Raw genomic sequence first — 22,117 nt, 5'->3', positions numbered from 1 at the left:
AAATTCGCACGTACGTCTATGCGGACGACATTGCTTTTTTCTCGGCTGCTCCTGACATTCAATCTCTTTACGTGCGTCTGCAATCTTACCTGAACTTGCTTGAGAGTTGGTTGGGTGGCCTACGACTCACTTTAAATGTTAGCAAATGCGCTACCCTTGTTTTCCGACTCCAAGATCCTGTTGCTCTTTCTCTAACTTACAAGCAACAAATTATTCCCCAAGTTCAGTCTTTAAAATATCTTGGTGTCATTTATGACGACAAGCTCACATGGCGCTCTCACATTGACCATGTTGCAGCGAAAGGCACTCGTGCTGTGGGCATGTTGCGTAGATTAAGCAATCCCTGGTCTGGAATGCGGAGAGATGCACTTTTAATGATTTATGTTATGTACGTCCGACCAATGTTAGAATTTGGATCAGTGCTGTTTTCTGGTTCAGCTGCTTACAAAATTCGCCCGCTTGTTCTTTTAGAGCGGGAAGCTCTACGGTTGTGCCTTGGCCTCCCTAAATTTGTAGCCAACGACGTGCTTTACCTTGAAGCTCGAATTCCACCTTTAGTATCTAGATTTAAATTTCTCACTGTTCAGACGTACCTCACGATATATGACTCAAGTATCCACCGTTCCTCGTCTGTGTTTTGTTGCCAGCCGACCTTCTTTTTTGGAATCCACTGGCCTCGATTTCATACACCGCAGGTAGTACTGGTACAATCTTTACTTCACCCGTTAAATGTACTCCTGTCTGACATACTTCCGACACAGAAGAGTGGGCCTGCCGTGAAAATTGTCTATGATGACATTTTCCCGAAGAATGCAAAGCATTTACCATCAAGCATTTTAAATGGATTATTAGAAGACCATTTAAAAAGCCTACCTGTTTCCATAATGATTGCTACTGACGCCTCCCAATGTGATGAAAAGGCAGGAGTGGGAATATATTGCCCGCTTCTGGATTGGTCTTTTTCTGTGCGTCTTCCGGATTTCACCCCAATTTTCCAAGCGGAGTTTCTGGCGGTGGTGCTTGCTCTTCGGAAACTAGACCCTTCTTTCTCCGCAGTGGCTGTCATTACTGACTCCTTTTCTTTGTGCTTGTCCCTTGCCTCAGCTACAGATTCTCCAATCCTCAACACCTTCTTATCATTACTTCCTCCCCATTTGAGCCTTTTACATATGATATGGGTACCGGGTCATAGCAGTGTGACAGTCAATGAAGTGGCTGATAGCCTGGCAAAAGCGTCCCTCAATGGCCCCGTGCTACCTATTCTCCCGGCTACAGCGTACATCACAGCAGCGAGGTTTCGGAGAAGCATTTTGTTAGGCATGACATCAGGATCAGTTTTAAGTTGTGATGATTTCCTGCATCTTCAGTATCCGTGGAGCAGGAAATCATGCCATTCGCGACAGCTTGAAGTCTCTCTAACTAGGCTGCGCTGCCGGATCCCCCCCTTAAATTTTTATTTGCACAGGTCTGGTTTGGCGCTTTCTCCCGTCTGCGCATTCTGTGGTGAACAAGAATCAATAGACCATTTTTTGTTGTTCTGTCGACGCTTCACCATGATGAGACGTCGATATTTAGAGCAACCACTGCAACAGCTTGGCCTTAGTTTGAGCAGCCCGATCATATTGTCATTTGGGGCCACCATTCTCGGTTACAGCCACAGGTCTGTTTTTACCGCCATTCAAAATTTTTTACTGGAATCTAAACGGTTACCTTGCTAATATTTTATTCTTTATTTATTTATTTATTTAATTTTTTACACATCATTACATTTTTTTTTCTCTCCACCGTTACTATTATTATTATTTTTTTTTCATTCATTTATTTCTTAATCAACTCCCTCTGCTAGAGATCTTGCTGAGTCCAGCTCCTGCGTGCGTTATGCTTGCCCTGTTTCTTTTTAGTCTTTCTGCTTTCTCATAAAGATTCTTTTCCCCAGCATTCTGCTATTTCTATTTATTACTTAATTTATCTATTTATTTTTCCCCAGAAAACAAAACTAAACAAACAAGCAAAAAATCTCAAAAACTCTCTATGCTCCCCTCTTCTTGGCCGATCCCCCTCTGTGGGTATGCGCCATCCCATGAGGTGAACAACAACAACAACAATTGTGCTCCGTCCAGAATTTGAGGATTGCTCTATAATTCAGTCCTCATGACCGGAGAACAAGGTGGAGCCCCTGCGCCGACTCCGGCGCCTTGCCAGGCCGAGGAGGAGGCCCTGTACTGGGACCCGCGCTACCACAGCTACTTCTACGCGGGCGTGATGACTCCGCCCACGGGGCAGCTGTACGACTTCACCGGCACGCCCATCGCGCACGCCACCGACACCCACACCTGGTCAGTCGTCGAGCTGGAGCAAGGGCCAGGCCCACTCGGACTCTCCTCCGGAATCTCTTCGTCCCGACCGATACTAGTCGAGCGCGATGCACTGGTAAGCAAAGAGCCATTCTCTATGGTTTTCTTTTATTGTTTAAAGTTGCTTAACTCCTGATTTCCCGAAGCCGAATGCCATCAGCGGACTACCATTTCTTAGTGTCAGTGTTGAATACAGCACAGTGATCTACCAGATGAATGCTAGAATCATAGTTGTTTGGTTTAGTTTGGTTTATTGAGGTTTAACGTCCCAAAGCGACTGAGGCTATGAGAGACGCCGTAGTGAAGGGCTCCGGAAATTTCGACAACCTGGGGTTCTTTAACGTGCACTGTCATCGCACAGCACACGGGCCTCTAGAATTTCGCCTCCAAAGAAATTCATCCGCCGCGGCCGGGATCGAGCCCGCGTCTTTCGGGCCAGCAGCCGAGCGCCGTAACCACTGAGCCACCGCGGCGGGGCAATCATATTTGTGGGCGTCACACCGATTGTAATCTGTTGTTAGTTTTCACGTTACTAACGCGGTCTCGCTGTCGTGGCGCAAATCTGTGAGCACGACGCTATTTCTAAGTGTGGGCTACAGCCGCAGCAAAATGTTGTCACTGGATAATTAACGGAATCTTTTTTTTTACGATTACAAAGCACTTCCTCTTTCGCGGCGCATTGCGAAAATAAACAATGCAATGCCATTAGAAAAGCCAGTAGTTTTCTCACGGTTAATGACTAATATTTGTGTATTCACGGCGCCCTAATTAGATCTCCGTATAACGTCTCAGTAGATGTGCCTGTACTCAGTGTCAGTGATATTGTTAGCGTATTCATCAAGCCAGCAATGTTAAGTACGCTGTAAAACTGCCAAGCTGTTTGGTTGGTGCACAGTTTGCTTTGTTCCACTTCAAGCTTATTTGTAGCACACTGAACAGCAACTGAAGACAGACCAATTCGAACGGAGAAAACTTTTCATTTCAGCATGAAGGCTAACTGTAAGCATACAACTTTTTATGCAGGGTCAGCGCAAGCGGCCAAAGAGGAAACGCAGCATCTCCTGGAGTCGCCTGGGGCACGAGCCCAAGGTCGCAGCTTCGCAAGATGGCGCCGAGAAAAGCAAGATCCCCGTTTTCTGCAGGGTGCAGAGCATCATGTGCTGCGCCGTTGTTCTCGTCATTGTATTCGTCGTACTGTTCTGGATGAATGCTTTCACCGAAGGGGAAGAAAGCCCCATCGGTGACGCCCCAACCATCGATCAAGACCTCACCAGTGAAGGTGGCCTCTTGGAGAGGCCATTCGTACGGGAACGCGTGTCTCCGCATTCCCTGACAACTGCACGCGTCACGACGGGAGATGGAGGTCGCTTCCTCAGGGAGTATGGCAACGAATCTTCGTCTGCAGCCGACTCTCCTTCCTGAACGACGCCGCTGCGAAAACAACGCAAAGCGTTGCAACAATATTGATTGTCTACCACATCGCGGCACAGCAGTTTGCGTGACAAAATATGGAAGCAAACTTTAAGAATTTTTGTAACTTATAGCCCCATAGCTAATCGTGGGCTTTATTAAAAAGCTGAATGCTCTATTCTTACTATGTTTCTCCCAAAACATTGCTAATTTACGTGTCGAGGGGCCGTGTCGGGCTCTTAAAATCCTTGTAAGTGTTGCTTTGTCTTTTGCAGCTTTTCAGCCCGCTAGTGTTAGTGTCCTCTCAGTAACGCAGCCCACCATTCTGTATTTTGTCTTTCAGGGCTTCACCTAGTGATAACAATTATACATTTACGTATGAGCACATTTTCGTACTCTTACGTAATTTATAAATTTACATTATACATTTTCGTATGAGTCACTTGTGATATGTCTGGACAGGGAAACCTTGATTAATCAGGACGGTTCCATAGGGTCACCCATGCGGATAAGCAAGTTTGGGGCTTTAAGGTGGCCGAAGCTGACGCTGCAGTTGTCAATTTGTAGTTAGAGTCGTTTACTTTGCAGAGACGGTATTTAGGCTGATGATGTCTAGACAGTATTTTAAAGTATGTGTAAGGAGCTTTACTGGCAAAAGGCGCTTGACCGGGGCGACCAGGCGGAGCAGCAAAATCGCACGTCCAGGCTCGAACAGTCAGCGCTCTCGTCTCACGCTAGGCGTTGGCGCTCCCACTGCGGGCGCTGATCGTCGTCTTCTTTACAGTCGGTCCCCCCGGAGAAAAAGAGCCATCCTGACGACTTAAGGGGACGTCAATAGGCATGCGTCGTAATGTGGCTTCAAGCGAGACACATGGACTGTCTCGCGCCCACGTCGTCGGTGATCTGGCGAAGGCGTTACAGGCTCGATGATGTAGGTAGCCGGGGAAGTACGCTCCAGGACGCGGTAGGGCCCATGGTACTTCGGAAGCAGCTTGGAAGAGAGGCCAGGTGAGGCAAGAGGAACACGGAGCCAAACAAGGGATTGTGGTAGAAAACTGTCATTGTCATGCGTGCTGTCGAAGCGGTATTTTTGGCGCCCCTGGTCGGCGGATGTGAACGCCCGAGCGTGCTGCCGGCACTCTTCAGCGTGGCGAGAGGCTGCGGAAACAGTTGTGGATTCCGAGGAATCGGACCGGTAAGGAAGAATGGTGTCAAGTGGGGATGAAGGTTCACGCCCAGCAGGAAAAATGGCGAAAAACCGAATGGCAGTGTTGTAAGCGTAAGTGGCATAGGGTAGTACGGCGTTCCAGTTGGAATGGTCCGCGGCCATGTACATTGACACCATGTCACCTAACGTACGATTAAAGCGTTCAGTCAGCCCGTTATTCTGCGGGTGGTAAGCCGTCGTGGTGCGATGGCTGACGTTGCATTGCTGTAGAAGGGATGAGACCACTTCGGACAGAAAGACACGTCCACGGTCGCTCAGAAGTTCACGTGGCGCTCTGTGGCGAAGTATTAAGCGGTGCAGGAGGAAGGCGGCAACATCCCGCGCCGTAGCAGAGGGAAGGGCAGCGGTTTCGGCGTACCGTGTCAAATGATCGACCGCGGCAATGATCCAGCGGTTTCCTGTAGCCGTGTTGGAAAGCGGTCCGTGCAGGTCAACGCCAACCCGGTCGAAAGGCCTGGATGGGCAAGGTAAAAGCTGCATGGGGCCGGTCGGATGGTGGTGGCTTGCGGCGTTGACAGTCTGAGCAAGAACGGACATTTACATGATATGGACATGATACATTTATGTCACCAGCGCAAAACCAGATTTCTAAAAATCTCGTCGCGGCTTAGGTGAACTACAATCTACTCGTGACAGTTGCGATTACCGACTCGGTGTTCAAATGCTACCGCATTGTGTGCCTGAGCATATGCTACAGCGACAATGTCGTTTAGGCGAGTTGTCAGAAACGTGTTGAGACGACACCTCGGTGATCACTGAAGCAACGTGGAATTGAGGAGGGCCTACGGGGATGTGGATCTATTTCACATCTTCATTCCAAACAGCTTCTGGGTCGCATCGCCAGGTTGATCGCCGAAGCGTTACGAGGAGGAAACGAACGGCTGTTGTGTCGCATGCCATCCATCAGCCTGATACAAAAAAGATATATTCAGAAGTTCGTTCAATTGCTACCCCAGGTATCAGCGATCTTTATACTTCTTTCTCGACGTAAATGACCGAAGCCAAGCGAAGTTCCCTAAGCCGGTTTCCTTGTGGTTTTCAGTGCGTCGTTGACGAACCTGATACCCCTGAACACAGGTCGAGCGTAGCCAACTTTTTCATTTCGGCCGCCGTTTACAGTGGTTAGGGGTAGTCAGCGTCCGCGGTTGCATATTTACACTTCACGGTTTGCTGCTATAGACCAGATTTTTTTACTCTCACACGCAGGCTGCGGGCGCGCCCCTACTCTCGACACCAGTCGCCATCTGTCGGCGCGCGCGGCCCGAGGGACTGCGGGTCGCGCCGGCGCCGCGCGTCGAACGCATGTTTACGCGTTCGCTTTTGCCGTTGTTGTGCTCCATCAGCTAACGTATGAGCGTGTGTGCTGTGCGACACTACTCACATTTTCCCTCTTCCAGACAGTACTGCGGTTATATTGCGCGCAGTTGCTCGTTAAGGTCACATCCGAGGGTAGTCGACTAGTAGTGTACGGACTGGAAACCAGCACTTCTAAGCAGATTTCTGCGCTGTCGTGTCGTTTGTTGTCGCCTTTTACGTGCGCTATCATCTATGATAATTTTATGCATCAGAATGTAGATCTAATGATTTGACTAAGTGGAGTTGTAACTGGATAGGCGAGCTGCAGACTGAAGGTTGTCCCGACGGAGCGCGTGTTTTCGATCACCAGTACGTGTTCGGCATGCTTGCGCTGAGCTTGCTCTTGTTCCCATTAAATACATTTCATGCACAGGATTGTAAGCATGACCGCTACCGATTTCAGCTGCTTTTTCCGCACGCATGTCAGAGGGATCTGGGGGGTAAAGGTTTATCTATAGTATCTTTCTGCTGTTGGTATCTACACTAGTTTGGTTTGGTTTATTAAGATTTTACGCCTCAAAGTGACTCAGGCTTTGAGGGACGCCGTAGTCAAGGGCTCCGGAAATTTCGACCACCTGGGGTTCTTTAACGTGCGCTGACATCGCACAGTACACGGGCCTCTAGAATTTCGCCTCCATCGAAATTCGGCCACCGCGGCCGGGATCGAACCCACGTGTTTTGGGCCAGAGCCGAGAGCCGTAACCACTGAGCCACCGCAGCGGTGCGGTATCTACCTTATTCATAGGGAGCCGCCGCGGTGGCTCAGCGGTTATGGTGCTCGGCTGCTGACCCGAAAGACGCGGGTTCGATCCCGGCCGCAGCGGCTAGAATTTCTTTGGAGGAGAAATTCTAGAGGCCCGTGTACTGTGCGATGTCAGTGCACGTTAAAGAACCCCAGGTGGTCGAAATTTCCGGAGCCCTTCACTACGGCGTCTCTCATAGCCTTAGTCGCTTTGGGACGTTAAACCCCATAAACCAACCAACCAACCTTATTCATAGGAAAATACTATGCGCGATTTCATTACATTTTCCACACTTAGCCAAACGGCTACGCAACGCTCTCACACGCGGCGAAAGCTCCTGAATAAAATAACGCGACTTCGGACCTCAGAATTAGTGAAAGCTGGATTAGCTGCTCGTATCTATTCAAGCTTTGATAAATTAAGCGAAAGTACGTTTTTATGCACCAGGTTGCATAAACCACGACAAAATTTGTTTTCTGTTGGCGCTGCGACTCAGTTGAGCTCACAGCGGTAATTTGTTGATAAACTGGCGCGGCGACAAGAAAGCCCTGTTTGTGGAGGGGGAGGGGGGGGGGGGCTTTATGGCTGGCCGGCAGGAAGGAATAAGAGTGCATGGGAATTGGAACTGCATGCTAGCCGCACACCTAATGCTTGATATTGAACAAAAAGTTTCTTTGCGGTGGAGCACCAAGACGGAATTCGATATAAGCACGAGCATGTTCTAAGCGCCGGCACAATTAACCTGAATGTCAAACTAAATGTCATTAAAACGCGTCAGTGTTATCGCTTTGATAACGTAAATACTTCCTGCAACACAGCCACGCAGCGGGAGTATGCTCGACAATGTTTTTTTAGCGCCCGAAGCGCGGCTATGTGCAGGCGCGGCCACAGAACTGCCGCAGCCCCGCAGTCCCCAAAGAAACGCCCGCACCGCGGCGCGGCAGTCGGTGCAAAATGGCCGCGCCCAGGAGAGGCTCAAAATTCTGGTCTATAGGACGCTGTGGTGCGTGGTATTATTTACGACTGCGCCTCATTGGCCTTGCTTCATTTATTCTAGCCGGCCCGTTCTTCCGCCGCGTGTTGTTTAACTTGTGAACGTGCTCCGTGCATCTGCTGCACATCTATGTGGCTCATTTCCATGTGTGCCCCATAAGGTCGGTGTACTGCCCTTATGAAAATTGTCTACAGACTGTCTAATGACTTCTTATAGTCTCTATTGAGTTTGTATATACGTTTGTTGTTGTTGTTTTTTCAATTCGTAGTGCATAGGCTGTCTTGAAAAGACTCGGCTAAGTGTGTGTTCATAAACGTATAAAATTTCTATACACTGTCTACAGGATTCGTACTGCATATTAATTAGTCTATAGCGTTTGTCGGAAGCAAGTCTACAGACTTCATAGAAGAAAGTGTATGGGCAGTCTATATACAGTCCAAAGACATTTTTATAAGGAATAAAATCCTATTGGGAGCCGTGACAACGTATAACATTTCGCTCTAGTTAGCATTACAACTGCTTCGCCTCCGTCTTTGTTGTTCAAATCACTCCATGTTGTGCCTCCGCACGATGATGCAACAATGCCTACCTGTTGCAAGGAGGCAATACGTACTGTGACGACTTTAACTACTTTAACAAGTACTCGCAATTAGATGACTGACTGCTGTTTTTTGCGCGGGTTGCCATCAGGTAGATACTGCTGCGACCTGAGCACCAGTCGACGGTGATAACAGCGGCGAGGAGTTGCCTGACGTGGGTGCCTATGCAGCGTCAATTATGCGCGATCTGCGCTTTAAGAGTTGCGGAGTGCAAGTTGCTGTGGGCCCAGGTTGGAAAAAGTGCATGCTAAGTATAGTTTTCAAGGGAGACGACGTAACACGCCCTGCCAAGCGCAATACAAAAAGCTGTTATCTTCACATGACAAAAATTTAGAATGTGTTCACAAGATATACAGGGTCTGTTCTGAAAGTAGTAGGACTGGTTTTTTCCTGGGCGAACGGGAGGGCGAGAAGCGGTCTGCGCGTGCAGGATCGTTGAAGGGGAATATTGGGAATTCTGGGAAAAATCGGCAGTCGGCTCTCGGCTGTTGAAGAGAGCAGGTCGCTTGTATAGTGCACCCCTGTCGAAACGTCTCGTCACGCAGAATCATAGAGCGTTTACTTGATCAGCGATACGCGATCAAATTTTGTGTAAATCTTGGTAAAACGGGCAAAGAGACTCACGACATTATTAAGGATGCCTACGGTGACGCTGCCATGGATAGATTTGGTGTTTTTTGAATGCCACAAGCTGTTTCGAGAAGGTCAGGAAAGAGTGGAAGACGACGACCACTCCGGACGCCCTTCGACCAGCAAAACCAACGAAAATGTGTAACGAGTGAAACATTTACTGAACAGAGATTATAGGCTGCGATTTGGGCTAGTTGGTAATGATTCATGGTGAAAACAGCGCGGGAAAAACGAACGGACGACGAAAGACACAACACAAGCGCTGACTCGCAACTGATTTTTAATGGAAGAAAACGTCCTTTAAATGCTTTCCTAATCAGGAAAACATCAAAGGTGAAAGAACACAACCAAAACACTTGATCAAACATGACGGTGACAAGACGCACACATCATCTCCGTGGCGCATGCGCGTGAGACAGTTAGATGTCTCTTCCGGATGAACTGGAAAAAAAGAAGTTTGTGCTAGTGCCGTACACTCATGGCGCAGCGCACGGGTTAAAGAATGTCGCAGGTAGATACAATGCTGACGTTGTGTTTTCAGCTCCGAGCAAACTTCACCGCGTGTGCGCAAGTGGAGATAAAAGCGAAGAGGGCAAACACAAAAAAGAAAACGATGGGTGGTTGCCAGATCAACCATCAGAGTCGCTTTGTTCCATGCAGGGTGGGGGTGTTGTACAGGATCCCTTGTACTTGCGGAGCTGTTTACATAGGCCAGACGGGGCGATGCATAAATGTTCGTTTGAGTGAACATTACAATTACCGGTCCAATGATTCTTCATGCAAACTTGCCCGTCATTGGAAGGAAGGCACATGCACTCCTCTTTTCTCTAACACCGTCATCCTCGCCAGGCATAAAGATCGATTAACACGTGAAATTATAGAGGCATTTCACATTCACGATAACAGTGGCGGGTGCATCAGCCATCCTTCCATCGCTCTCAATGATAAAGAGCACTCCTATTTATCCGGAAGAGACATCTAACTGTCTCACGCGCATGCGCCACGGAGATGGTATGTGCGTCTTGTCACCGTCATGTTTGATCAGGTTTTTTGGTTGTGTTCTTTCACCTTTGATGTTTTCCTGATTAGGGAAGCATTTAAAGGACGTTTTCTTCCATTAAAAATCATTTGCGAGTCAGCGCTTGTGTTTTGTCTTTCGTCGTCCGTTCGTTTTTCTCGCGCTGTTTTCATCATGAGTGATTATAGGATGAGTATCAGAATTATTGCTGATGACTTGAGCCTTCCTCAAACCCAAGTTTTTGAGATCGTGACAGAAAACTTAGCCATGAGGAAAATGTGCGCGAAGTTGGTTCCGGGAGTGTTGTCAGAGGAGAAGAAGGCCAACCGGAAAGTGATCTGCCAGGATCTTCTTCATCATGTGAATGAGGACCCCGATTTTTATCCCAGCACAAGGTGGCAACGCTGCCTCAGGCCCCCTACAGCCCCGACTTGGCCCCGCCAGACTTTTTTCTATTCCCGAGAAAAAAATCGACGCTCAGGGGGAAACATCACGAATCGGTAGAGGTGGTTCAACAGGCCGTGACGAGGGAGCTAAACAGCATTCCAGTCCAGGCGTTCCTGGAGGCGTACGAAAACTGGAAAACTCATTGGCAGCAGCGTGTAGGTGCGAAAGGGTGCTACTTTGAAAAATTCTAATCGTTTGTACTATTCTCTTGAATAAATTTTATTTTTAAAAATGAGTCCTACTACTTTCAGAACAGACCCTGTACATGCCCCGCACCGAACATTCATGAGACATTAAGAAGGACACGCAGTAAGCACGTATACAACGAATGCTTTTCTCGGAAATTTTTCTGAGGCTTTCGGTTCTGACGTATAGCGGTTGCGAATATCCTCAGGGATTACGGACTACATACAATGCACCTGCGTGTGAGAACACCGGTAATTTAATAGTGCACTGTGAAGTGCATATTCGCACTTCACAGTTTGCTGCTATGGGACGCAGTGGTGCGTCACTGACATTCTTTACGACTGCGCTTTATTCCATCTGCTTCATTCATTCTAGCCGGCACGTTCTTCTGCCGTGTGTTGTTTAACTTTTGAACGTGCTCCGTGCATCTGCTGCGCATCTATGGGGCCCGTTTCCATGTGTGCCCCGTTAGATCGCTGTACTCCTCTCATAAAAATGGTCTACAGACTGTCTACTGACTTCTTATAGACTCCATTGCCTTCGTATAGACGTTTGCTTTTGTAAATTCATAGTGTACAGGCTGTCTTTAAATGACTCTACTAAGTGTGTGGTCATAAAAATACAAAATGTCTATACACTGTCTACAGGGTTTGTATTGCCTATTGACTAGTCTATAGAGTTTGTCTATTGCAAGTCTAGAGACTTTATAGAAGAAAGTGTATGGGAAATCTATATACCGTCTAAAGAAACTTTTATAAGGGATGAAATCCTGCTAGGAGCCGTGACAACGTACAACATTTCGCTCTAGTTAACTTTCCAACCGCTTCGTCTCCGTCTTTGTCGTTCAAATCAATCCATGTTCGGCCTGCGCAGGATGATGCAAGAATGCCTACCTGTTTGTGAGGAGGCAATACGTACTGTGACGACTTTAATTACTTTAACAAGAACTCGCAACTCGCAATTACATGAATAACTGCTGTTTTTTTTTGTTTGCGTGGGTTGCCATCAGGTACAAACCGCTGCGACCACAGCGCCAGTCGACGGTGATGACTGCGGCGAGGAGTTACATCGCGTGGATGCCTATATGCACCGTCAATGATGCGCGATCTGCGTTCTAAGAGTGGCGGTGTGCTAGCTGCTGTGGGCCCAGATTGGATTTCAAGGAAGACGACGTGACGCGCCCTGCCGAGAGTTGTACAAAAATCATAAGTTATCTCCACATCATAAAGTTTTTAATCTGATCACAAGATATGCACGCCCACACCGAACGTTCATGAGACATTAAGAGCGGCACTCAGTGAGCACGTATACAACGAATACTTTCCTCGGAAACTTTTTCTGAGGCTTTTGGTTCTGACGCACAGCGGTTTCGTATATCATCAGGGATGATGGACTACATACAAGGCCCCTGCGTATGAAAACATCGATAATTTAATAAGTTGATCGCTGATGTGATGTAGCCGTCGCAAGGGAAGTGTTTCCCTCTCAACTGGCATATGGAATGGAGTCCAAATTAAAAAAAAATTACCGTCAATCTACTCGTTGAAGTAGACGCCAGCGTAAAATGCATAGCAATAAATGCGTTGCGCATTCAAGGACTTCTCATAGACGGTAGTAGCTGCGCTGGAGTTCCGCCACCGGCTGCATTTCACAGCTGCTAAGCGCTCCTCGATTCCAGTGTCGGCGCCGGTCACGCGCGTCGCTGCAGGTGCTTTAAGGGGGGCGCGGCATTCAAATCTCGAAAATGACCGAAACTTCGGTTTTAAAAATTCGAGGTGTCCATTCATATTTTTTCGCTTTCTACGCTGTCATTAAGTTGTGTTGCGCGAAACTGGCCGGAAATTCCAAAACAAAATTGTTTTATTAAACGTTATGGTGCGTGCTGCATATCTTGAAAGGATAGAAAAATTTTCATCGTTTCAACCACGGTATCTTTGTGGCGTCCAACCGACAGTGTCCTTATCTCGGAGGAAACCTCAACTCGTCTCCAAGTCAATAAACAATGACACAAAAAAAGAAAGAGTTTAAAGTCCTCCTCATGTGACTTCCGGTTCTCATCTTTGGTGTCCTCCATGGCTGCTCCACGCAACCGATGAATTGCGCCTTGTTGATTGTCTCGATTTTAGTTGTTTTGATACAGCCATAAAATACAGTAAGTGCTATTTCTGGTTCTGACTTTTGTTATCATAGACCGGCGCGCCTTTATAAATAAACACAGAACAGGCCGTTGTTCGGGCAGCCACAAGCGAAAGTCGCCAACAGCCAGGAGACTTCTTGGCGGGCTGCTGCCAGTGACTGAATCGTGCAGAGCGTCATTGACACGCAGCCGAGCTCATCGCCTCCGCTGACGACGCGTGTGCTATAGTAATCCATGGATGTTCAGCCAAATTCTTAGTGGTCTGTTGCTAACATGGAAAAGTCGGTTACAGGCAGATGAAAATGGATGCCATGCGACGAAAGACAGAGCCAAGAAACAACGCATTCAAAAGGACACCAACGACAGCAACCGTGTTGTTATGAAGAGAAGTACACGTTCTCCGCAACTTTGGATGCCCTTTTCTCAATATTGTTTTTCTCAACTGTAGCTCATTCAGTGCAACCGATTGCCTTGTTTCTACCTTCATTCAAAGACAATGGAGATGACGCAACATGTAGATGCAGCTTTGTTCTCCAACACAACGACATTGTCGACATCAATCTAATACTTATTCCGAATTGTATACTAGCCTAAAAAAGGTAATGCTGCTAATACCCCTCCCACACGTGTACTACAGAGGCCTTAGAGAATGAGGTAATTCCTTCCAAAGCCTCACGGCGCACATTTACACGACACAAGTGCCACTTCTTTGCCGCAAAGTTTTTTTGGAAGCTAAGGCGCATGCGCGTGACCGCTGAAGCTCAAAGATGCGGATGCGACAAGAATCCGTCTCCGCGCTATACAGCTTCAAGAACTTAACTTCACTCCAAGCTTAACTTACTTAACTTAACTTAGCCCCTGAAGGAACTCGAATGCATCTTAAAACTATAAAAAGTCTGTCGGCACTTGTCTGGCCCTAGTCTTTTTACGCGTCTTTATAGTAGGCTACGATAAAAACAATAATAATCAATATATGTAGCAGCATCAAGGAATTCCAGTGGTGACAGCGCGATAAACAGAACCTGCTGCGCCCGTCGAGAGATGCTATGAGCAGATTTTTTTTTTGTTGTCGTTATGAAAGAAGTGTGACGAAAAACATTTTTAAGCTCGAGAAATTAATAAAATACGCCACCTGTGTTTTGAAGCTCCAAATTCTGCTTCTTAGTGCATCTATGCAGCGCGAAAGTCCAACCTCTGCTCCGCCTTCTAGATGCACTGTGCAGCAGCATCGCTGCTCCGTTGAGGTCTTGCGCCTGTGGTTAAGCGAGGCGCTTTTGATTGAAAAGGTATTTGACGACTGCCGCGTGACAGGGCTCCAAGAGCGACACTAAAAAATGCTTGGTAATTGCGGGTGCACGTAGTGTCTCCGTATATAATATTAGAGCCATATAAAAGCCCCTTCTGTATTGGATGGCATTAGTGGTACCCTTTAGGGGCCGCCATGTTCATAAAAGTTCTTCGATTATTTTTCACTTGACAATGTAGTATCTACGCGAAGCGGATAACGTTTATTTGTTCACATAACCGTGCAACAATGGCATCGGTGAGACTAAAAGTGAATGAAGACTGTCAGTTGAGTGGCGAGGGTGGGGCCCTCAGCAGTGAAGAAGAAGAGATTGATCGTGCCGGTAGAAGCCAGGGATTCGCGCTGCGTCCTGAATTGGAGGACTTCTCTATATTTCCAGTCCTCATGGCGGGAGAACAAGAAGTAGCCCCAGCGCCACCCCCGGCGCCTTGCCAGGCCGAGGAGGAGGCCCTGTACTGGGACCCGCGCTACCACAGCTACTTCTACGCGGGCGTGATGACTCCGCCCACAGGACAGCTGTACGACTTCACCGGCACGCCCATCGCGCACGCCACCGACACCCACACCTGGTCAGTCGTCGAGCTGGAGCAGGGGCCAGGCCCACTCGGACTCTCCTCCGGAATCTCTTCGTCCCGGCCGATACTAGTCGAGCGCGATGTACTGGTAAGCAAAGAACCATTATCTATGGTTTCTTTTATTGTTTAAAGTTGCTTAACTCGTGATTTCCCGAAGCCGAATGCCATCAGCTAACTACCATTTCTTAGTGTCAGTGTTGAATACAGCACAGTGATGTACCAGATGAATGCTTCGCACCGATTATAACCTCTTCCTAGTTTTCATCTTACTAACAGGTGTTCTTGTTGTCGTGACTCCAAATCTGCAATGACGACGCTCTTTTTTTGTCGCCTCAGCAAAATGTAGTGACTGGATAACTGCCCGAATTTTTTTTCAGTTACTTTACAGCACTTCCTCTTTTGCGGTGTATGGTGGCTATGACCATTGCAATGACATCAGAAAAACCTCATGTGTTTTCCTGCTCAATAAATAATCTGTGTGTATATTCATGGCTCCCTAATTACGTCTCCTTAGAACGCCTCAGTGGAGGTGGCTGTACTCAGCGGCGTTAGCCTAATTTTCAAGCCAGCAATGTAAGTACACTGTGAAAATGCCCAACTGATTGGTTGGTTTACTCTTTGTTTCTTTCAACATGGTATGGCCGATGTGGTCGAAATTTCCGGAGCCCTCCACTACGGCGTCTCTCATAGCCTTAGTCGCTTTGGGACGTTAAACCCCATAAACCAAACCAAACCATCTTTGTTTCTTTCTACCCAATTCAAGCTTATTTGTAGCACACTGAATAGCAACTGAAGACTATTTCGAACGGAGAAAACGTTTCGTTTCCCACCGAAGGCTAACTGGAAACATGAAACCTTTTATGCAGGGTCAGCGCAAGCGGCCAAAGAGGAAACGCAGCATCTCCTGGAGTCGCTTGGGGCACGAGCCCAAGGTCGCAGCTTCGCAAGATGGCGCCGAGAAAAGCAAGATCCCTGTTTTCTGCAGGGTGCAAAGCATCATGTGCTGCGCCGTTGTTCTCGTCATTGTATTCGTCGTGCTGTTCTGGATGAATGCTTTCACCGAAGAGGAAGAAAGCCCCATCGGTGACGCTCCAACCATCGAACAAGACCTAAGCAGTGAAGGCGGCCTCTTGGAGAGGCCATTCGTCGGGGAACGCGTGTCTCCGCATCCCCTGACAGCTGCACGCCTCACGACGGGCGATGGAAGTCGGTTCCTGAGGGAGTATGGCAACGAATCTTCGTCTGCAGCCGACTCACTTTCCTGAACGACGCCGCAATCCCAAGGTGTTCAGACTGCATTTATTGTCTGCCACATCACAGCCTGCAGTTTAGGTGACAAGATATGGAAGCAAACTTCAAAAGAAATTTCGCCACTCGTTGCCACACAACTATTCGTGTGCTCTATTAAAATGCGGAGCGCTATTTCTCAGTACATTTCTGTCTAAACATTACTAATTTACATGTGGAGGCGCCGTGTAGGGCTCTTAAAAATCCTTGTAAGTGCTGCTGTCTTTTCGGCAGCTTTTCAGGCCACTAGTGTTAACGTACCGTGGCAGTGCCGCAGGAAACCATTCTGTATTTTGTCTTTCAGGGCTTGTCCTAGTGATAAAACGCACCGAGTAGCTTGTACATTTTCGTAGAAGTCACTTGTAATATGTCTGGACAGGCAAACCTCGATTACTCTGGACGGTTCCAGAGGAACATTAATCTTAATCTCACCCATGCGGATGAGATAAAGGAACTCTGTGGGTGTACAGTGGCCGGAGTTGACGCAGGGATTGTTAATTTGTAGTCAGAGTCCTTTACTTTGCAGAGACGGTATTTAGGCTGCGTATGTCTGGACAGTATTTGATAGTATGACACATTTATACCACAGGTGCAGAACCAGATTTCTGAACAAACTCTGGTCGCGGCTTAGGTGAAATACAACCTACGCGTGGCGGTTGCCATCACCTGTTCAGTGTCCAGATGCTACCGCATTGTGTGCCTGAGCCTACGGTGCAGAAACAGTTTCTACGTAGGCCATCTGGTGCACATTCAGAAACGTGTTGAGACGACACACGACACACGACCTCGCTTATCACTAAAGCCACGCTGAATCGGGAAGGCCCTGTGGGGATCCGGATCCATTTTACATTTTCCTTCGCAAGAGTTACAGCGTCCCATGTTTAAGCGCTGAAGCTTTCCGCGGAGGAAACGAACGGCTGTTGTCTCGCAGGCCATCCATCGGGCTGATACAGAAGGATAATATAATCACAAGCTTACTTGATTCCTACAGAGATTTCAGCGAGCTTTAGACTTCTTTCTTGGCCTAAATGACAGAAGCCAGCAGTCACGAAGACCAAGAAGCATAGTGGATGTTTTTTTTTTAGTTTTTATCAATTGGAGATTAAGCAGAAAAAAGCAACCACATGACGCTGGTGAGTTCCGAACCCATGACAACCGAATTTCTCGTCCGGTGCTCTACCAGCTGAGATACAGAGACGGCTCTCCAATCTTCCGCTTTCGAGGCTATTTATGTATAGTGTAAGCGAACCTTGAGAGTAAGGTGCCTCAATGGACAGCGCCGCTTTGCGCGGACATGAAGGCACCCTACTTGAGAGTGTTCACCAACGCCACCTTAGGCCATAGTGGCGGACGCAGTACGTCCTGTATTACTGCGAGTGCCACATAGGAACGTAGCCGAACGCTGAGGGCGGAAGCTGTGCGAGAACTCGTTTATGCTCCCTATGGCGTCAATACAGCCAAGTGAAGAGGACTTCCAGTCAACTTCGACTACCTGGGGTCCCTTAAAGGGTCTCGGAACACCTTCTGAGGAAAATACATGACCTCGTTTAATCACTACACTGTGTTGTCATGAATGCTTGAGATTTGGGAAAACTCTTCATCTCGTCCACAGTCGCCTTCCAGGGAGGCTGTGCAAGTTTTGAGAATGTGTGTTGTTGATTTGACCTGCTATTAGCTGGAACGAATGCCTGTCAGCGACAAGAACTAGAAGAAATGATACAATACGCAAGGTAAACAAGAAAGAGCAGCACCTTTTGTAGGCTGCACGAGCTATCTATCCCATGCAAAGTAAAAAAAAAAAAGCTTTAGAGTTCTCCCCATTTGAAAAATGACACATTTTTTCCTTCTCTTCTTTGTTGTGAATAGCGGTAAACAAAGCGGTCCCTTTCGCGTTTTACACCCCTTGAGCCCCAATCCTATTTTGACACCATACGTGTAAATCAATCAATACTTGCACCATAAGCTTTAGATTTTTGCTACGCGGTTATGGGGCCTTAGGCAAAGAGCAAAAAAAAATCTGCGATCAAAATAAAAAATCCAGGGCTGAAAGGTATATACTTGAGGTACCTGTTCTTTCGTGGCATATGCAGGATGTATCATCTAAGATTTTACTTTTTTTTTATTTAAATAGGCTTTTTGAGTTAGAAGTGCACTTTTTGGGGCATAGCATTGTAAGTGGTACAGTGCATCGGAATACAGCTGAACTGTGTTAACTAGCAAGCTGGTTAACAAATATTGAGTATTTAGCTTTTAACTGTTGCCACTAGGCTCCTTAATTACTGGGAGGCATGTAGCCCACCGTAAGTGATATCCATATCTGTTGTTGGAATTTCGAAAGCGCGGTTACCCTCGGTGCTGTGGCCCAACAAATTCTGGTTACATACCGCCAAAATACATGAGCTTTCGAGCGGCTTGCAGGCAATGCATCCTCTCCAGTGTGCGTAACTGGTCGAAATAGCGAAATTTGTTGGGCCACAGCGCCGAGGGTAACCGCGTTTTCGAGTCTAAAAATTTATATGGATATTACTCACGGTGGGCTACACGCCTTTCATTAATTAAGGAGCCTTACAGTAACGGTTAAAAAGTTAAGGGTGCACTGAAGAGGAATCTGAACTTGTATTTTTACCGCTGGGACTCGATCTACACGTTCCCCTGTGTGGCCGGTTTCCCTCATTTAAGTCGGATTAACGTCGGGCTCCCGCCTTTTTTTTTAATTTCCCGCAAACGGTGGGAGGAGTCGACCACCCTTTCACCCAGTCCCGTGGCGGCTTGCCGCTCTGCCATCGGCGGAGTGATACGTAGTGATCGGCGAAAGCAAAGAGTCCACGCGTATTTTTATTTTCGTGGGCCTGATGTGCAGCTATGTAGTATCTGACTAGACCTATTTATTCATGGAAACCTAAAATAAACAAAATAAAAGCGAAAGCAAAGCCGCCATGCGACTGCCTGAAAGGCACTCCGTGCGTTGGTCGACTCCTTCCACCGTATGCGGGGAATTAAAAAAAATGCCAGAGCCGGACGTTAATCCGATTTATTTAGGGAAATAGGCCACGCAAGACAATAAATCGAAGCTTCTAAGAATGCTGGGAACGTGTAGATAGAGTTCCCGAGGCAAAAAGACGAGCTCAGATTCCTATTCAGTGCACCATTAACTGTTCAATATTAGTTAACCAGCCTGTAGCACGTCTTAGCTGTATTCTGATAGACTACATTGCTGAAAATGCTATGCCGAAAAAAACGCTCTTCTAACTCATAAAGCCTTTTTTCTTAATTAGGTAGTCTTAGCCGAAACACCATGTATGTGGAAAAGACGGGAAAAATATTAACGCGACACCTTTAGAGCGTACGAGCATTTGTTGGGAATGCTGTGAAATCTCACATTGAGCTGAGGAACGAAAACGATTAAGCCGCGAGTTAAATTATGACCGCGCAGTTCTAACACGACTGCAATATCATTATGATTTATAAGGATGTAAAGTAAATGAATTATGCTCGAAAGAAAATTGGGCAATGAGTTGGGAATCGAACCCATCATTTTTGGGTTGCGACTAAGACACGCAACCCTAGGCCACAGAGGCACATTTTTTTCTTTTCTTTATCGTATGGCAATACACCCACACTGACAGGCTTCAGGTCCGAGTTAACCTGATCGCATCTGTCAACCCGCCATACGCAGTCACTCCAGCATCCTGCTCAGACTTTAACCGCGCATCAAAATTCAGGGAGACGCACGCACGCATCGAGTAAAGGCAGCCAGGCAGGCAGGAGGTCGATCATGCGCAGCATAGCACACTGCTCTATGAACAGACACTTCGACGAACGTGGTGGCTTTGCGTGGGGATCTGTCATGCCGCTCTTCCATAGGCTAAACAGTCTTATGAGCACTAAAAGATCACATGGAACCTTAGCATTTTCTATTGTAGTAAAAAATCTCATAATATAGGGCGTAATCCCGCGTTAAACCCCCCTAAACCAAACCAATTTTCCTTTTACAGTCCGTTGAACCATGCCCCCCCCCCAAAAAAAAAAAAAAACACGGCATCAGGACCAAACACTGAGCAATAATCAAAAAATGCAGGGAGCACTTTGGCTCTCTAAAGTGCTGCAAGGCGAAAGCCTTTCCTGGCGCACTGTTTGTTTTGTTTGTTTTATTTTTCATATTTTATATTATTATTTCATTTCTTTTATTTGTCTTTCTTTTCTTATTTTTTTATTTCATTTATGAAACCCATGCATTCACTAGATGCGCGCCTTTATTCATGCTCAAACCCTCAGCCTTCATGGCGGAGTGGTTTAGTCTCCACTTCAAATGCCGAATGCCCTGGCTCAATTCCCAGCCTCTACGCAGGTTTCTTTTTAAGTAGTGACGCCGAAACGCGGACACACTTGCTAATACAACTTGGTCAGAAGAATGGCCTGAGGGGCGGGTTGGTGCATGATGAAATGAACGCTGGCGCAACAAGGAAACTGTTAAAACAGATGCTTGGGCAAGTTGGTAACTCATTTTGACCGGAACAGCGCGCACTAAGACACAGACAAGAAGGCGCTCGTGTGTGTCGTGTCTCCCTTCTTGTCCGTGTCTTTGTGCGCGCTGTTCCGGTGAAAACAAGGAAACTGTGGTGTCCCTTTCTTTTTAGTGTCCTTGTTGCGCCGGCGTTCATTTCATCAACTTGGTCACGACAGTATAAGGCATTAAAGGCTTTCGCCTTAATAGTTTCTGGCTGGTGACACAAGCGACAGTTCACAGACCATGGCACAGACATGGCATGGCTCAGTGGCGCAGGCCACTCAGGCACGTTTTTTCGCTTTTCTTGAAGGGAGCCCTTGTATATCTTGGGGTGTATCACGGTGTCTAGTGTGGTCGTTGTGTATGCTGATGAGAGTGTGTAATTAGGAATAGGCACTAATTCAGAAAGTAGCATATAACCAGTAAAGCTTTCTCGCCGCACCCTTCAAGCAAAACTTAAGTATGTAAGTATGGTTTTCTACGTACCATGCACCAACTGGCCCAACAAGCTACGCTTCTTCAATATTAGGTATGCCCCTAATTTTGTTACTAACATACAACTGTGTTTTATTTGTTTTTGCCCATGTGGCATCGATGCGCTGCCCGAAGCACGCTCAACAGAGAAAGCGGCGGCGTGTATTACAGCTTCCATGCACCGTTATTGAGTAATGATTACGTGTTGCCGATAAAACCGAGATAAGGGACACATGGTGAAAGCCCGCAGCTTTCCCAGCGAAGTTCCGCACTGAGTCTGCGCATCGTAAACAATAGCTCATCACAACGACCGGTATCGGCGCGCACGGTCCTGATACAGCCCAGGGCAGAGTTGCACATCGCTGGCGGAACCCTGAAATCAGTGCGTGCTCCTTTCGCGAGACGCAACTATTGCTGCCACGCCCAGGTATCTCAAGATACAGCGTATCTCAACACCGCAGCGTTCCGCTCCGGTCAGTGTAATGCGCCTGGTGGATACGTCACGAAGCGCCAAGCACGGCGCACTGAATGGGTACCATGGCGTAAGTACAGTGTATACTTTCTATTACCGAGTGGGCAATCAGTGTTTCCGTGATAACTATACAAGCGTCAGCCGCTTACGTTTTTTTTTTCGCATCGTGCGAACGGCACGACTTCCTCGCGAAAAAAACGAACCACTGACCATATTTTTACGGCCTTGTTTAGCTCTGATCGGCGTCAAGGCGCCAAGAAGATTCGTGAAATTTGTGTACCTTGGGGTACGATCATGATCGCTTACATCCTCTCAGAGATCACCTCAGTATTCAATGCTTACTTCAGAAAGCCGGATCGGAGCCACGAAACCGTAAGTATAGAACATACTCTAG

At 47.3% G+C, this 22,117-nt stretch overlaps 3 protein-coding genes across 3 annotated transcripts in view; 2 read left to right on the top strand and 1 right to left on the bottom strand.

Annotated features, from left to right (window-relative positions):
• Nucleotides 1-22,117, bottom strand: part of LOC149333448 (cytochrome P450 2U1-like) — a 447,818-nt gene that overhangs the window by 323,247 nt on the left and 102,454 nt on the right. The gene's annotated exons all lie outside the window — the stretch shown is intronic.
• Nucleotides 2,152-3,776, top strand: LOC149333450 (uncharacterized). The gene is made up of 2 exons (XM_089557723.1): nt 2,152-2,430; nt 3,378-3,776. Exons 1-2 carry the CDS (start codon nt 2,152-2,154, stop codon nt 3,774-3,776), a joined length of 678 nt encoding a protein of 225 aa, XP_089413849.1.
• On the top strand, nt 14,793-16,248 carry LOC149333449 (uncharacterized). The gene is made up of 2 exons (XM_089556048.1): nt 14,793-15,071; nt 15,850-16,248. The coding sequence occupies exons 1-2, from the start codon at nt 14,793-14,795 to the stop codon at nt 16,246-16,248; spliced, it is 678 nt and encodes a 225-aa protein (XP_089412174.1).

Source organism: Amblyomma mixtum, chromosome 8 (assembly GCF_055824585.1).
Source record: "Amblyomma mixtum isolate Tamu chromosome 8, ASM5582458v1, whole genome shotgun sequence".
NCBI lineage: Eukaryota > Metazoa > Arthropoda > Arachnida > Ixodida > Ixodidae > Amblyomma > Amblyomma mixtum.
Note: the sequence above shows the minus strand (reverse complement) of the source record. Positions and strands in the feature narration are given on the sequence as shown.

What these genes read in the sequence shown, in the direction of transcription:
- LOC149333450 (XM_089557723.1), top strand. Translation starts at nt 2,152, where the DNA reads ATGACCGGAGAACAAGGTGGAGCCCCTGCGCCGACTCCGGCGCCTTGC. An exon ending in TAGTCGAGCGCGATGCACTG is followed by an intron (nt 2,431 to 3,377) that starts GTAAGCAAAGAG and finishes CTTTTTATGCAG; the next exon opens with GGTCAGCGCAAGCGGCCAAA.
- LOC149333449 (XM_089556048.1), top strand. Translation starts at nt 14,793, where the DNA reads ATGGCGGGAGAACAAGAAGTAGCCCCAGCGCCACCCCCGGCGCCTTGC. An exon ending in TAGTCGAGCGCGATGTACTG is followed by an intron (nt 15,072 to 15,849) that starts GTAAGCAAAGAA and finishes CCTTTTATGCAG; the next exon opens with GGTCAGCGCAAGCGGCCAAA.